This window comes from Cannabis sativa, chromosome 8 (genome assembly GCF_029168945.1).
Source record: "Cannabis sativa cultivar Pink pepper isolate KNU-18-1 chromosome 8, ASM2916894v1, whole genome shotgun sequence".
NCBI lineage: Eukaryota > Viridiplantae > Streptophyta > Magnoliopsida > Rosales > Cannabaceae > Cannabis > Cannabis sativa.
The window spans coordinates 36,423,161-36,439,264 of record NC_083608.1 but is presented as its reverse complement, the minus strand read 5'-3'; the positions used below and the strand labels follow the sequence as shown (position 1 = coordinate 36,439,264).

At 35.3% G+C, this 16,104-nt stretch overlaps 1 protein-coding gene across 2 annotated transcripts; it reads left to right on the top strand.

Annotated features, from left to right (window-relative positions):
- The first annotated feature begins 1,223 nt into the window (after window positions 1–1,223).
- Window positions 1,224–11,093, top strand: LOC115699748 (polyribonucleotide nucleotidyltransferase 2, mitochondrial). 2 transcript variants are annotated; one of them, XM_061102875.1, is made up of 17 exons: window positions 1,233–1,653; window positions 1,918–2,073; window positions 2,185–2,355; window positions 2,611–2,736; window positions 2,811–2,972; window positions 3,159–3,278; window positions 3,509–3,646; window positions 3,727–3,889; window positions 4,336–4,461; window positions 4,762–4,892; window positions 5,194–5,410; window positions 5,497–5,580; window positions 5,997–6,076; window positions 6,595–6,738; window positions 6,965–7,392; window positions 7,501–7,648; window positions 10,365–11,093. In XM_061102875.1, exons 1-17 carry the CDS (start codon window positions 1,318–1,320, stop codon window positions 10,467–10,469), a joined length of 2,835 nt encoding a protein of 944 aa, XP_060958858.1. In that variant the 5' UTR covers window positions 1,233–1,317; the 3' UTR covers window positions 10,470–11,093. The 2 variants fall into 2 exon arrangements, with proteins under 2 accessions (XP_030483146.1, XP_060958858.1); XM_030627286.1 differs by having other exon boundaries at window positions 1,224–1,653; window positions 6,965–7,648.
- Window positions 11,094–16,104: the final 5,011 nt, after the last annotated feature.

Genomic DNA, 16,104 nt, shown 5'->3' with positions numbered 1-16,104 from the left:
TTCCAAATCATGATAGACTGATCTGGCATCATACAACTACTGGAGTGTACACTGTCAACTCGGGTTTTCATCTGGCAGGTAATATTGAGGACAGAAGGAATTCCTCGGTTTCTAACACTCATACAGCCTGGTGGAAGACTTTCTGGCAGCTTAATTTGCCATCTAAAATTAAGATATTTGCATGGAAGGTTATGCAAAATGCATTACCTGTGGCTGCAGCTTTGCACAAGAGGAAAGTGATCACTTCTGCATCTTGCTCTTTGTGCACAAATGCTTGGGAATCAATTGGCCATGCTCTATTTTTCGTGTAAGAATGCAAGATCGGTTTGGAAAAATTCAAGGTTCACCATAGACTTTCAAAATGCTCGAAACATGTATAATGGTGACTACCTTATTCACTTATCCAATCTATATACCAAACCAGATTTTGAATTGCTCATCAGTATAATGTGGGCCATTTGGGGTGAGAGAAATAAAGTTATACATGGTGGACAAAGAAGAGAAGGTTTACTTATTTTTATATTTGCCAGCAACTACCTGGACAAATATCGACAAGCTACAGATGGTATCAAACTTTCCTCTCTTCAACTTAATGCTCAGAGTTCAAATAACCAGCATACAAATCGTGACTCCAGCCCTTTACATCATCCTGCTGGTGCGAACTGAAGACCACCAGACCCTCTTGGTCTGAAATTAAATGTGGATGCAGCAGTATAATCAAGCACTAAAGTATTGGGAATAGGTGCAGTAGTGCGGAATCATCAAGGGCATGTAATTGCTGCTTTGTCAAAACCGGTTCAAGGATGTTTTCGGTCAGATGAAATGGAAGCTAAAGCTCTCTTTCACAGCATAAATTGGGTAATGCAACAGCAACTTCCGATTACACATATTGAAACCGATGCGCTTAGAGTTTCTACTGCTCTAAATTCTTCTTCTCATGATTTATCAAGCTTTAGTGATTTAATTATGGATGTACGTTATCTTTTATCCTCTTTCTCCGGCGTTATTGTTTCTCATGTTAAGAGAAATGCTAACCATGCTGCTCATGGTTTAGCAAAATATGCTTTGGAGTTGGATGAAGATGTCTGTTGGACGGGTGTTGTTCCCAGTCCCATTTTCTCTGTTGTTGTAAACGATTATAATCTTTAATAACAGTGAAAATTATCAAAAAAAAAAAAACAAAAAATTCTACTTAAAAAAATGAAGTAAAAACGTCATGTCGTTTTGCTATGCAAAACCACATTTTTCTCTCTGGTTTTCTGGCGCTTAAACCCTAAACCCTTTTCCAAACCTCCTTCTCACTCTTTCCTTCCAGCTATGGCGTCCGTAGCAACCCGGGCCAACCCGCTCCTCAAAATCGTCCCCCATTTCCTCACATGGAGAACGCTTGGGTTCCGTACAATTTGCAGCGGCCGCCTAGGCTTCGCGTCCCAATCGGAGCAGATCAACACCGAACCCTCCGTCGCCGGAGTCAAGGTTCTGGAGACATTTAAAGAAGAATTCGAAGTAGGATCACGCTTATTTATGTTAGAGACGGGAAAGATTGCTCGTTTCGCTAATGGTGCCGTCGTTTTAGGCGTGGAAGAGACTAAAGTCTTATCAACCGTAACGTCCTCCAAAGGCGATGATGTTCGTGATTTCTTACCTCTTACGGTAATCCATTATTCATTGACTTCCTTTTCAATTTGTTTGTGAATTCATTCTGGTTGATTGCGCCAGTGGGTTTACTTGGTTTTCAGTCATTTTTTTTTCGAACAATTCAATCGTTTGTTTCTTCATCGTTATATTACTCTAAAATTTAAAAAGTCAATTCATTAGTACTCTTTTCAAGTCCCAAGTTCATGACATTGTTACAGGGCTTATTTTTATCTAGAATGTTTTCATTTTGGGGTCAATTTTTGCTTCATATGTTATAAGGTTGATTATCAAGAGAAACAATTCGCTCAAGGTGTGATTCCTAACACATTCATGCGAAGGGAGGGTGCTCCTAAAGAACGCGAATTGTTATGTGGTCGTCTCATTGATCGACCGATACGTCCTCTGTTTCCGTCAGGATTTTACCACGAAGTTCAGGTATGTTAATGTTGTTGATGCGTAATATCTGCTGGAAGTTCTCTTTCTGTGTAATTGTTTTCTCCCCCTGATTTTTTTATTTTTTGAAATTTTGTGATACCGATTTTGTAGGTTATGGCAAGTGTTCTGTCTTCTGATGGTAAACAAGATCCTGATGTGATGGCGGCCAATGCAACGTCTGCCGCTCTTATGTTGTCAGATATCCCCTGGGGTGGTCCCATTGGAATGATTCGAGTAGGAAGAATTGAAGGACAGTTAATTGTTAATCCAACAATGGATGAGGTGTGCATAATACAAATATTTCCTTGTCTTTGGTGAACTTTGTACATGATGAACTATTTTTGGGATCTGATCAGTTTACCATCATTGTGGTTCATTAGGCTTGTTAGAAAAGTTGGCCATTGCTTAACCATGTTCATAAAATCTCCCAACCATTTTTTAAGCTTGAAACATTGATGTCATGTGTGAATGAATGTTTTTGTACAAGTTGGTTGCTCTTTCTGTAGCATCTAATTGTAAATTATGTGATATGTGCAGCTTTGCTTAAGTGATCTCAACTTAGTTTATGCCTGTACAAAGGACAAAACATTAATGATTGATGTGCAAGCTCGTGAGATATCCGAGAAAGATCTAGAAGCTGGGTTAAGATTTGCCCACCTTGAGGTTAGTCGAGAAACATTTGACCATCATGCAGTCTTTTTTTATTAATCAAACTTCTAAGATATCTGCTCATGCAGGCAGTTAAATATCTTGGACCACAAGTCAGACTTGTTGCTAAAGCAGGTAAACATAAGAAGGAATATAAACTGTCAATGCTGTCAGATAGAACGCTGGAGAGAGTCCGTGAGTTGGCAGAAGCTCCTATAGAAGCTGTATTTACAGATCCTTCATATGGAAAGGTGCATATTGTCTATAGTTTTGTACAAGGTCTAACATTCATCTATTGTAGAGCTCCTTCTTCTTCTTTCTTCTTTTTTTCTTTCTAGTAGATCAATTAATTCATTGTGGGGCTTTTGTAGAGACTTGAATGATATTTCTTTTCTTTCTTTCTTTTTACGTTTATGTTGTGGTGGACTTTCATCCAGTTTGAACGTGGAGAGGCCTTAGAAAACATTACACAAGATGTTAAAAGAGTTCTTGAAGAAGAAGGTGATGAAGAAAGTTTAAAAGGTTTATCAAAGACAGTAGACACAGTAAGGAAGAAGGTAAGCTGAAGATTAGAATCTGGTAACCCATGTTTATTTTTCCTTATGCTTTTGGGAACTCCAATGCTGAACGATGTCATTAGTAACTGCTATTGCTTATGGTTTTATCTTGGGGGCTATTGACTGACTCACTTGTTATTCTGTATTTAGATTATATTCTACAACTAATATTTAGCTGAGTTTATAATTCTTGAAGGTTGGTAAAACCTTTTGCTCTGTAAAAATGTCAGATTGTTCGTAAAAGGATCATTAACGATGGGCGAAGGGTTGATGGGAGACATCTTGATGAGGTTAGGCCTGTGTATTGTGAAGCTGGTAATTTGCCACAGTTGCATGGATCATCACTTTTCAATCGTGGAGATACTCAGGTTTACATCCTTCTGGGGCTCTTGAAGTTTCTGGTTTGATTTTCTTTACCCTAATTACATTCATATTTCGTGCTTGATAGGTTCTTTGCACTGTCACACTTGGTGCACCTGCTGACGCCCAACGCTTGGAGTCTGTTGTTGGTCCTTCAACAAAGCGCTTCATGCTTCACTATAGTTTTCCACCATTCTGCATCAATGAAGTTGGTAAACGAGGTGGCTTGAACAGGCGTGAAGTTGGTCATGGTAATCATTGAGACTTACATTGCCTTTGGATTTTTGTTCTTATGAACCTTAATTTAGTAATTATTGAGACTATATGAATTTTTAGACGTATGAAACATTTTAAGCAAAAAGAATCTAGATGTGGATCTTTCAAAATATTTTTTTTTACACATCTAGTACAGGAAGTAATGTTTTCAATTCCTGACGGAAAGTAGGAACCACATAAACAGGTTGCTACTTTATACATCCATGGCCACATAAACAGCTTTGTTTGGATTACTAATACGAGGTTCCAGCTAACATATTAATGATGTTGGTTCTAATGACATTTGTGTATAGTTACTTTATTATTCATTAAGTTGTACCCAGTATATTAAATTTACGTTCTGAATAGATTTATCATTTTGTGATTGTTAACATGTAGAATTGATGATTCTGGTTGTTTTCTTTTTTCTTTTTGCTCATAGGAACTCTTGCGGAGAAGGCTCTACTTGCTGTCTTGCCTCCTGAAGAGGATTTCCCTTACACCGTTCGTATCAATTCTGAAGTCATGGCATCTGATGGTTCAACATCAATGGCCACTGTATGTGGAGGTATTATGTTCATTTTTCTGTTGCAGTATGCCAGTATCTGTTGGTTCATATTCTGTCTTGTGCTTAATTAAGTAATTTTCTATTTTTTCGGTTGCTTTGTTGTTTCTTCTTCCCTATTCAGAAAATGAGTAGGGGAGTTTTCATGATCGGTACTTTTTGGCTTCTGGTTTGTTTTATACATATGCATGGGGCTATCATTAACTCATTCAACCTAAATTCACATTACTTGATGACTTGAGGTTATGTGTCAATATCAGAACATTGTTATTTTATAATGCATAACTTTGTGCTTTTGCTTAGGCAGTATGGCTTTGATGGATGCTGGCATATCACTGCGTGAACATGTGGCTGGTGTCTCTGTGGGCCTTATTAGTGAAGTTGATCCATCAACTGGCACAATAAAAGATTATCGTATAGTGACTGACATTCTGGTGAGATTTTTTTTTGTTGTGTCTGTGTATGCTTGTTACATGGTGGCTGAATATGGTCTATATGTCTCTCAAGCATTGAGTGTTTTAGATTACTGAAGCCATTAGAAATTTCATTCCATTGTCTTCCTCTGCTTTATGACTACAGTTGACTTTGTTCCTCTGTCACCCTCTCTCCCTCTAAGCTGACTTTTGGTTTTGTCAAAGTCGATATTTTTATTTTTCTTGTAAGGATAATAATAAGGTTTTTGTTGTGATTTTTATATTTGTTATTTCACATTTTTTATTTTCTTACTTTGTCTAGGGTCTAGAAGATCACTTGGGAGACATGGACTTCAAAGTTGCTGGCTCCCGAAAAGGAGTTACAGCAATTCAGTTGGATATAAAACCTGCTGGAATTCCACTGGATATTATTTGTGAGAGCTTAGAGTACGCTCTTAAAGGCCGTATTCAAATCCTTGATCATATGGAGAGGGAGATCAATGCACCTCGTGCCCAAGATAGAAATTCTCCTCAATTAGGTTGACTTTTGAACTTATGCTGTGCTTCTACGTACATTGTTTCAGTGAATATTATCGCTGATCTTTGTTTTAAATGGTTTGTGCAGCTACCTTGAAGTATGGCAATGACTCACTTCGTCGCTTGGTTGGACCTCTTGGTGCTTTAAAGAGAAAAATTGAAGAGGAAACAGGTTTGATTTAATCATGAGTATGCCTTAATACTGTTCTGGTAGTTGTAGGGCCCTAGCAGATGAGAAATGGTGTGGGGCTTTTTCTATGCTTGATGCTGTTTGTCTTCGGTAATTATGTAATGTTTTCTCCATGACTACAGCTATATATGGGGGACAACAAACTGATACACTATGTTGCCATATATTCTTTATTTTCATCTGCCATCAAATACTATTGTAGCATTTAGCTGTTCTGCAAATTAAAAGTCTGACGTACAGCTTATAATGATGAAAAATGCTTAATGAATTAAAATGTCTATTTTTTTTTAAAAATAATATATCTAATGTTAGTTTTTCCCTGTTAATTGTTTATTAAAACATGGAAAAAATAACTGTTTCATTATTTGACATCATTACTTTTGTTGTATGTTTATTAGGTGGACGCATCGCTGTAAGTGACGGAACACTCACTGTTGTAGCTAAGAATCAAACCATAATGGATAAAGTACTAGAAAAGGTATTTATATTTTTCTTTGTTGTCTTGTTGTAATAGAGTGACCAAGCAAAATAATGTATTTATGGCTGTCTCATCCCATCTTATGGGCTGTGGACTTGTTTGCTAAACCAACTGAATACAAATTAATTTTCTGATAGTGCTCTCAAGACAGGAAAGAAGAGACTTTGCTTTCTGAAATTGAGAATTTTATATGAAATTGCACCATATACTAACTAGAACAAAAGAAAAATTTACCCTAACCTATTACGTATTACAAAATGGCAAAGCTTGAAAAAAATTATTCACTGTGAAAATATATTTGTTTTCAAAAAGTAAATAATAAAGAATAGGTTTCCTTAGAAATTGCAAACTAACAATTTTGGCAAATGTTGCAATATGATTTTGGTATGCTTTTTGCAAGCATTGAATATGATGTCTAGTATGCCTGGCTTTTACTGTTGCAATGCCTTTGGTAATAATGAAGATGTGTTAGCTCTCCATTGTTTTTCATGTCTTTGCTAACTCATATGGTCTCCCAGATTGACTTTATACTCGGGCGTGAGATTGAAATTGGCGGGAATTATAATGGTGTTGTAACTTCGATCAAGGAATATGGTGCATTTGTTGAGTTCAATGGTGGCCAACAAGGCCTTCTGCACATCTCAGAGCTGTCACATGAACCGGTATGTTATTTTTTTTTTAAAAGAAATATGTAATTTCTTTTTCTGTCCTTGACTCTTTCGAGTATTATTTGTGCTTCAGAAAGTTTGGTATTGAATTTATGATTGGTTTTTTTTTTTAATTTTTTTTTTTTTTTATTTTGTGACATTATTCACCATGATTTATGTTGGCAACAATTCTTTAAACGTGAAATTTGGTTGTCTTGGCCTCATAATATTCTTTGTACAGGTTACCCGTGTTTCAGATATTGTGTCTGTTGGCCAAAAGCTTACATTGAGGTGCATAGGTCAGGATGTTCGTGGCAACATTAAATTATCCCTTAAAGCTGTAACTCAAACTGGATCATCTTTGAAAGTAACTCAAACTGGATCTGAAAAAAATAATGCTCACGAATCACTGAAAGAAGCGCCTAAATATTCAGTATCATCTGAAAATATGTTTAATGGACCAGAGAAAGATGACGACTCTTCAGAAACATCAGAAGAAGAGTTGGTTAACAAAAATGAAGGCAGTGGGGCAGATCTCAATAGTTTATCCATCCCACAAATTCTAATTCGAAGTGCTGCTGAGTGTGATGAGGAAGAAAACTCTGCTGGTTTGACGAGAAATGTTAATAGCAAAGCTAAAGCAGTTGGTGCTACAGAAGGAGATAGGAGGTCAAAACTTTTATCCCAAATGAAAGAGGAGAGGAAATCAGATTCTAAGTTTAAAAGTCAGGATGGAGATGAACTTAAGAAGACTCTTACGTCCTTTTTTCATAGTAGGAATGATACCGAAGCTGACACTGATGCTACCGTTACTGCAAGAAGCCTGAAGTTAGGAATGAAAGTTACTGCAAAGGTGTATCAGATTCGAGCTCATGGATTGGTCCTTGATTTAGGTGGGGGGCTTCGTGGAATGTATCGCTTTGAGGTATGTTTGTTGCATTAAGTATGAAATAAATTTCTTTTTTCTCCTGCTTGTGAACTAGAAGTTCCTTCCAACATTTTTCTCTTTAGAACCTGTATGCTAACCTCTTCCTGACCAACTCCTAAGTTAGGTTTCAAGTATATCATTTTTTGGTAAGGTTAAGAAGCCACTGCAAGCGCTCCCAATCTTTATTAGAAACACTATGGAGAGTTTTTAGCATGGCCTGACCACTCAGTAACCACTTTAATGTCCACACCATGTTTGCAAGTAGGAGTCCCACCATTGGGTTACCCAATCACTCTATTAGGCCCACCTATTAGTAGTTCATCATAAGTGAACATTTCTTCTTGTACTTGTTTTATAGATTTTCAATGTGGGTCTTGCTCGTTTTACTTGGTTAATATGAATAAACAGTGTAAACCATGTTTGCAAGTAGGAGTCCCACCATTGGGTTACCCAATCACTCTATTAGGCCCACCTATTAGTAGTTCATCATAAGTGAACATTTCTTCTTGTACTTGTTTTATAGATTTTCAATGTGGGTCTTGCTCATTTTACTTGGTTAATATGAATAAACAGTGTAAAGCAAAGTATTTTTCTATTTAACTGCTTAAGAATTTTTTAAATCTCGAGTAACTCAAAGCTTTGAACTAGTTATTCCTTATAATAAGATTTATTAGTATAGGTCATTGCTTTGTGCATCATACAATACTCATATTCTAGCTAGTAATCATTTATTCATATTTAACCAACTAGTAGATTGTTAGAATATAAACATGAATAATGTGTAAGATACTGAAAGTTTACAAAACAGTTAAGTGCTTTATTTTTTTTTGAAAAAGAGAAAGAGGCCATTGTCTAAGATTGACCCCTCCCCCGAAATATATAGAAAACCTCACTCGTGGCGGAGGAATACCATGATTACAAGTGTTCTATCACAAACATATAAAACATTTAAAACAAAATCAAAACAGCGAGACATAAATAATTCATGTACTATTAAACCACATTACACAACAATCTCCAATCTCTACTCAAATCTAAGAACGAAACTGCTCAAAACTTTTAGTTTTATAAACCCAAACAGCTGTCCAAAATTTGACTTTTTTCCACAAGTCTTCAGCTGAGGCTTCAATCCCTTCAAAAATTCTGTTATTTCTTTCGAGCCAAATAACCCACATAATTGCTAGAACAACTGTCTTCCATAGGTATGATCTACCCTTTCTACCCCCCACCTTGCTCACCATCATTAATGGTACTGATTGGGGAAATACCCATTGTATCCCAAAGGCGTTCAGGAGCTTTATCCAAAGTTTTTGAGCAAGACAACACCCCAAGAACAAATGAGCCACTTCTTCACTACTTTTCTTTTCTTACAACAAACACACCACCCCGGGGACAAGCAAATAAATGGTCGCCTCTTTTGCATCATAGGGTGCACATTAATTTTTCCTAATGCGACCAACCATCCAAAGACTTTCACTTTAATAGGACACCTGCTTTTCCATAAAGTCTTCGTCCAAAACAGATCACCAAAATCCTGGTCTGAAGTAAACCAGTTGAAAGCTGACTTACAAGAGAAAATTCCACTAGGATCTGGTTTCCATAATCTAATATCTCTGATATGTTGAGCAGCCTAATATGTTCTAGTAGTTGCAGTAATACAATAAGATTAGGCATTTCTCTCTCCATCAAATTCCTTCTAAACTTAAAATTCCAACTTGCAACACAATCTCCTACCTCTCCTTCAATGGCAACAAGATCTTTTATAGTTGAGTTTTTTGCTTTTGATACCACTGCCAGATCCGGAAAACGACTCTTTAGTGTTGTATCTCCAATCCATATATCTTCCCAAAACCGAATAGTTGTGCCATTGCTCAGCAATGAGAAGAGTAGTTCACTTGGCAACTGGGCACGTTGGGTAGTGTGAAAATACTGTGATTAGTTTTGCACGTGTGCGGGTGACATGGATGCTTTGCTATGCACTTGGCAACTGGGCACGTTGGGTAGTGTGGAAATACTACTTTTAAGAAAAGGATTCGACCGTGTAGAACTCTGTCTAAAGTGTATTTGGTAGACATTGAGCACAAACGCACCCAATTGTCTATCTTGAAGATTCTTTTATAGAAAGTTGAGTAGGATTTAAGTGTGACTTTGCTAGAACACTTGCTTGATAATTTCAGAAAATGGTGAGCCTTCATGAGATGAGTCACTAACAGCTGCCACAAAAGTATTTAAAGAGTTTTAGAGACAAATTTTATACCTTGAATAATTCTCTCTCTCTCTCTCTCTCTCTCTCTCTCTCTCTCTCTCTCTCTCTCTCTCTCTCTCTCTCTCTCTCATGTTTTTACTCGTTTGGTGGAAATTGTTGAAGTTTCTGAAAGCTTTTCTATTCAAGCCCATAAGATTAAGAATTTGGAATCATTATCATAATGTGTTTCAAGTCATCTCCATTGTTCTTCATTAATATTTTCAATAGACAATCCAGTTTGGCTGATTTTTTTCTCAACTTTGTTGCCTCTACCACCCAACTTACATTAAAGTCAGTATATATCTTTTGTGTGTGAGCATGACTGTGAACCCAAACTAAATATTATACCATGTTCTTCTTCTCCTTCATATACATGTATACACAGACACTCCATGTTTCTAACGTTGTATAAATAATTATATACATGCCATTGAAAAAGACACATTGTTTCCTTCTGTTTCCATGCAGACAAATGGCAGGAAGGACTTTGAGATTGGTGAGGAGTTAAAAGTGGAGTGTTCAAGTTTTTCGACGAAAGGCATTCCCGTTCTGTCTTTGTTAGATGATGAATAGGTTTGAATGAGGCTGTTCAGAATAGTTTGTGCAAGAACAATTTCACATTACGGGCAACTAGAAAGACGGTTGATACGAAGAGACTTTGGTTGCAAAGTGGGACCTGTTCACAGTTACAAATTCTTCCAGAAAGTTAAGACTCATTGAACTTTTGTAAATTTCCATTAAGGTTTTGGAAGATGTGGCTTTCGGGGTTTGGAACGGAAAAATACCCTTTTACCAGCCCTGAGTATAACAGGAATTTTGGGTCACATAGTAGAGTCAGCTCCTACTTGAAGCTTAAAGAATGGCACTTGTATGTAGGTTAGCTGTTATTTCGTATAAAGGTGACAATTAGAGTGGCTATATCCAACCTTACTCTTCGAAGTTATAATGGGGTTGGTGTACTCATCTTTCTAATTCTTGTGGTCGCATATTTAATTATTTATATTTTTTTGACCTTATAAAGTGTAAACTGCTATTTTTTCAAGACGGACAAACTTAATTGTGGAGAAAGGAAGAAGAAGAACAATAGTGTGTTTAGTTAAAATATCATTCGGTTTTATCGAAGATAATTTGAGCCTTATATCATGTAATCCTTGCATTTTGCTTTAGTAAAATATAATATTTATGTATATATTTATACATGCTTATTTCTCCTTTGGTTATGAAAGTGATACCAAGCAATGCAAGTTACATTTTTCTCATTGTCTAGATGAAGATGTGTATGACTGGTCCTGGTGTATTGTTTTCTTTTTAAACAATAGTAACTTCGATAGGTAACAATTATCTTATATATTTTATTTTATTTTTTCCAAAAAGAAATGGTTTTTTTTTTTGATGAATCCAAAAAGAAATGGTTAATAATGGTAATAACAATAAATAACAATAAATGTGGTGGTGGTGGAGAATATCCACACAATCGAGTGTTTTAGTTGTATTCGGTCAGTTTGGCCATATTTTTAACACCATTCACATAACCAATCCAAATATAAACTATAACAACAAACAAAATACATTTTTTTATTTTTCCAATAAAAATTAAAATAAAAAAAAAATGAAGAGAAAAAGAAGAAGTGGTAAATAAAAAAAAAAACAAGAAGAGAAGAAAAAGAAAACCGTACAGTGTTTATCCCATCTAATATTCTAACAGAGGCCTTTTACCATGAATAATATTGTTTCTATCATTGTAAGTATTACGGTTAAATTAAAATTACAATTAATAACAAATTTTAATTATTAATATTAATAACTAAGTATACGCATTTTCAGGTAATATTAACTTAGTATTATATATACTTGTACATAGATGCAGTGTTAGACTTTGATCTGAGAAAGGAATACACAGGCAGGAAGGAAACAAATTAAGAAAGCTGGTGAAATGTCTTCTTTTGTAGCTGCTATGCGTTAGAAGAATCTCGATAGTTTAATGTGTGAGGAATGCATACAAAACGCCTCAGATAGTTGCGTTGCATGCCTACCCTCCGCCGAGGATTGTGTCCTCAATTCCCGATGCACTGCGTGATAATGCTGATTAATTATGATTTTGGCAACAAGCCCGATGTCCGTGGAACCAAAGGTACCTTACCTAATTAATGCTACCCCCAACCTCTACTCCTTAATTACTTGCTTATTTAACAACACTTCCCCTCGTAATTATAAACCCACACTATAATATGTTATGATTCAGTTTTTGAGGTGATTCATGAAATTATATTTCAAAGAACATTTAGATGTGTGTTTGGACGTAAAGTAGAATTGTAATACATAAAATTAAATGTCACCCAATTCTCAATTTTCATGAGGAGACATGAAAATTTGAGAGTGCAATTAATAGAGTACCTCAATTACCTCACATTAAATAGTTGCTAGCTACGGTGTAATTGACTAGTTAAACAAACCCATCAAGCCATTTCTAATACAAGATAACTTTTCAAACACATCCTTAAAGTTGGAGCTTACTTCTAATAATTTAATAATTTTTTTTTGAAAAACTAAGAATAATAATTAAATAGTGCTGCACATTATTCCCACCTCATGCGGTTTGCACGTTGAAAGTGTTTTATACAAATAGTCATACTTCCGTACCTATATAGGTACCGTACAACATAGAATGCTCTCTTTCATAACCAAGGCCAGGGAGATATAGGAAAATTTGAATTTATATGCTTAAATAATTAAAAAAATTTATTATTATACCAAAAATTTACACCATAAAAAAACTATACTTTTTTTTTCAAAACCCCAAAAATACCCCCTCACAATTCTCTCTCTCTGCATCATCTCTCTCTCTCTATCTCTCTCAGCCAACTCTCTCTCTCTCTCTCTCTCTCTCTCTCTCTCTCTCTCAACTCACAGTCGACCCCAACGCCACCCGAACCCAAACCCCATCCCCATCGGACCCAAACGCCACCCACTCTCGGACCCAAACGCCACCCACTCTCGGACCGAAACCCACTCTTTCTTCCTCTCTCTCTCTCAAATCGCAGAAAAAAAAAAAAGTTTCAGAGCCGATGGTCGGACCTTGGGGTCCGACCATCGGACCTTTCTCTTCCTCTCTCTCTCAAATCGCAGAAAGAAAAAAAAAAAAGTTTCACAGCCTGGTCGGACCTTGGGGTCCGATGGGGTCCGACATCGGACCCCATCGGACCCCAAGGTCCGACCATCGGACCTCTTTCATCCTCTCTCTCTCAAATCGCAGAAAAAAAAAATGTTTCAGAGCCGATGGTCGGACCTTGGGGTCCGACCAATCGGACCCATCGGACCCCAAGGTCCGACCATCGGACCTCTTTCTTCCTCTCTCTGAAATCTGAAGAAAAAAAAAAGAAAAAGAAAAGTCCCACAGCCGAAGGTTTCGTGGGTGGCGTTTGGGTCCGAGAATGGGTGGCGTTTGGGTCCGAGAGTGGGTGGCGTTTGGGTCCGATGGGGATGGGGTTTGGGTTCGGGTGGCGTTGGGGTCGACTGTGAGTTGAGAGAGAGAGAGAGTTGGCTGAGAGAGATAGAGAGAGAGAGAGATGATGCAGAGAGAGAGAGAGAATTGTGAGGGGGGTATATTTGGGGTTTTGAAAAAAAAAAAGTATAGTTTTTTTATAGTGTAAATTTTTGGTATAATAATAAAATTTTTTAATTATTTAAGCATATAAATTCAAATTTCCCTTTGAGATGGGTTGTGTTTGAAAAGTCCATGTAATATTGCCAAAACTATTTAATGCAATTGTGTTGACATGAATTAATGCATTATTGTGAAACTTGTTTTCCAACTTTTAGGCCATTTTATTCAATCGAACCAACCAAAACCAAGCCAGGTGATATGATTTTTTTTTTTGTCTTCTTGAAAATAGTGTATCCTTCTAATTCAATTGGTTTGTGTAAATGTTATTGTGTATATTTTTAGTCCAAATTGGCTTATATATTGTTGGCTTGATCGTATATTAATTACCTGGATGTTCAATTAATACTTGAGAAATTCTATTGACGTACGCTACATATGTTCTTGTGAGTTGGCAGATTCGCCCCTTTAAATTAGGTACATAATTAATGTTTAACACTGACACAACAACCAATTAGTTTCAAAACTTTTTTCTTACTTATTATTAATATTAAAATATTGGGGATCAAAATTATCATAAATTGTATTAATTAATTAATCAACTACAGCATAGTAGCATCAAAGAAATATTCGAAATTTTTGGAGTTCGACCTTGAAAAAGCAACAGAAGGCTTTAATGATGCCTGGAGGTTTTGGAGAACCAATCATAGTTTAGGACCCGTTTTTGGTACTTATTAAGTGGCATTGTAGTATACTATTAAATTAAATTATATGTATATTTTTATATAAAATTAAATTTTAATTTATACTAAAATATTATATATTTTTTTATCTCCATATACAAATTAATAACATACTTAAATTTACATAAAAGTATGATATAAAATATAATTCAATACCTCAAAATATGCACAAAATGATAATGGGAAATGATAGTATTTTAACCAATCATATTTATTTAAACTTTACGTTTGGGTGCACATTGCTCTAAATTATAACATGCATCGTTTGTAAAAGCGTGACAATGTGACCAGTGGTACATTCGTATATATACATGCATGTCTATGTGTGTATATATGCCTGTTATGTGTGTATATATGTTCAATAAATAAATATTTGATTATTTATACTTAATCATAGAGTTATTACTTTCTTAATTTATATGCCTGTGATCAATATATATTTGTAGGGAACTCTATTGCTGACGGTAGAGAAATTGCAGTAAAGCGTTTATTTGCAACTGGGAAAATTCAAGCAGAGGAAATATGCAACGAAATTGATATGTAGTGCACAACACAAAAGGTTGATGTTTGTAGCTTTGGAGTTAATGTTGGAGTTAGTTAGTGGTGTGAGGAACAACAAATTTAGATCTTGACACTTTTGAAACTCTATATATAACCGTCTTAACGTCCTAACATGGCAATGAGGACCAAAAGTAATTAATTCAAATGCTTAAACAAAATGATTTTGAATTGCCAACACCAACAAAGCCTCCTTTCATTGATGAAAATTTGGAGTTATATCTTCCTCATTTGATTCTTGTCGATGGTAACCTTCTTGTATACCCGACTTATATATGTTCACCCCATATTGAGAGAGATTCTAATCCCCATATTTCTTTTCTTTCTTTCTTTTTTCAATTTTAATCTTTTGTTTGTTTTTACTTATGTTCATAAAAACACATATATAGACAGGATGTGCCATAACTTTTCACCACAAGAGTTTTCTTTTTCCCTTTATATCTATATATATTTATCATTTAGTAGCCGAGATTTTTGAATTTTTTTGATGGAATCCCATTTTCTTTTTGGACTAATTTATTAACTTTTGAGATTTGCAATCTTTAGAGAATCCATAAACCAAGAAAATGCAAGTATATATGTAAAATATACGCAAATTGTGCAAGAATTTTGTGATCACATTTTCGGTTTTTGTCTGAGAGATGTGGAAAAAATTAAAAAGAAGAGGCAACTTATTTGACTTTATTAAAAAATGTCAGATTGTTCATGATCTCATGGGTCATCTGTGTAATCATTCTACTTTGGTAGACTTCCTATACCTTTTTACTTTTTTCCCCTCTCTTTCTATTCATGAGTTGATTTGTGGGATAGTATTCTACGCGCTCCAATCATGAGTGCTTTGCTCTCTAATATTGGTAATCAAACTTCCTTTCATTAAAAGCAAAATATAGTTACAAAAACTCCTTTTTTTTTCAAGCTTTAAAACTTGTACTTTGATCTTAATTCTTTATGGTTAATCCTAATTTTACTTTCTAATATAAAAGTAATAGTAATGATTGATCCACTTTTATACACGAAAAAATTAGACATTATAATATATAATTAATTTTAGTCTTACAATTATATTACATATCGTTCCTACTTAAAAATATTTATAGGTGGAATTAGTATATAAATTAAAATTATATATGTATTATTACTTTTAATATAAATACACAAATAAATTTAGTTTGAATTCAAAGAAGTACAAATTCGAAGCCTTTATTGTGTTTTGTCAATCTTTTAGCTTAAACTCTATTAGGAATAAGGATAGTTGATTTAACCCCTCCCGGCCCCCCCCTCTTTTTTTTTTTTTTTTCGACTATTC

Bases quoted from the DNA above. Each gene is read 5' to 3' on its own strand.
- LOC115699748 (XM_030627286.1), top strand. From the start codon at position 1,318: ATGGCGTCCGTAGCAACCCGGGCCAACCCGCTCCTCAAAATCGTCCCC. The intron at 4,462-4,761 runs GTATTATGTTCA...GCTTTTGCTTAG, and splicing joins AATGGCCACTGTATGTGGAG to GCAGTATGGCTTTGATGGAT. The intron at 6,077-6,594 runs GTATTTATATTT...ATGGTCTCCCAG, and splicing joins TGGATAAAGTACTAGAAAAG to ATTGACTTTATACTCGGGCG.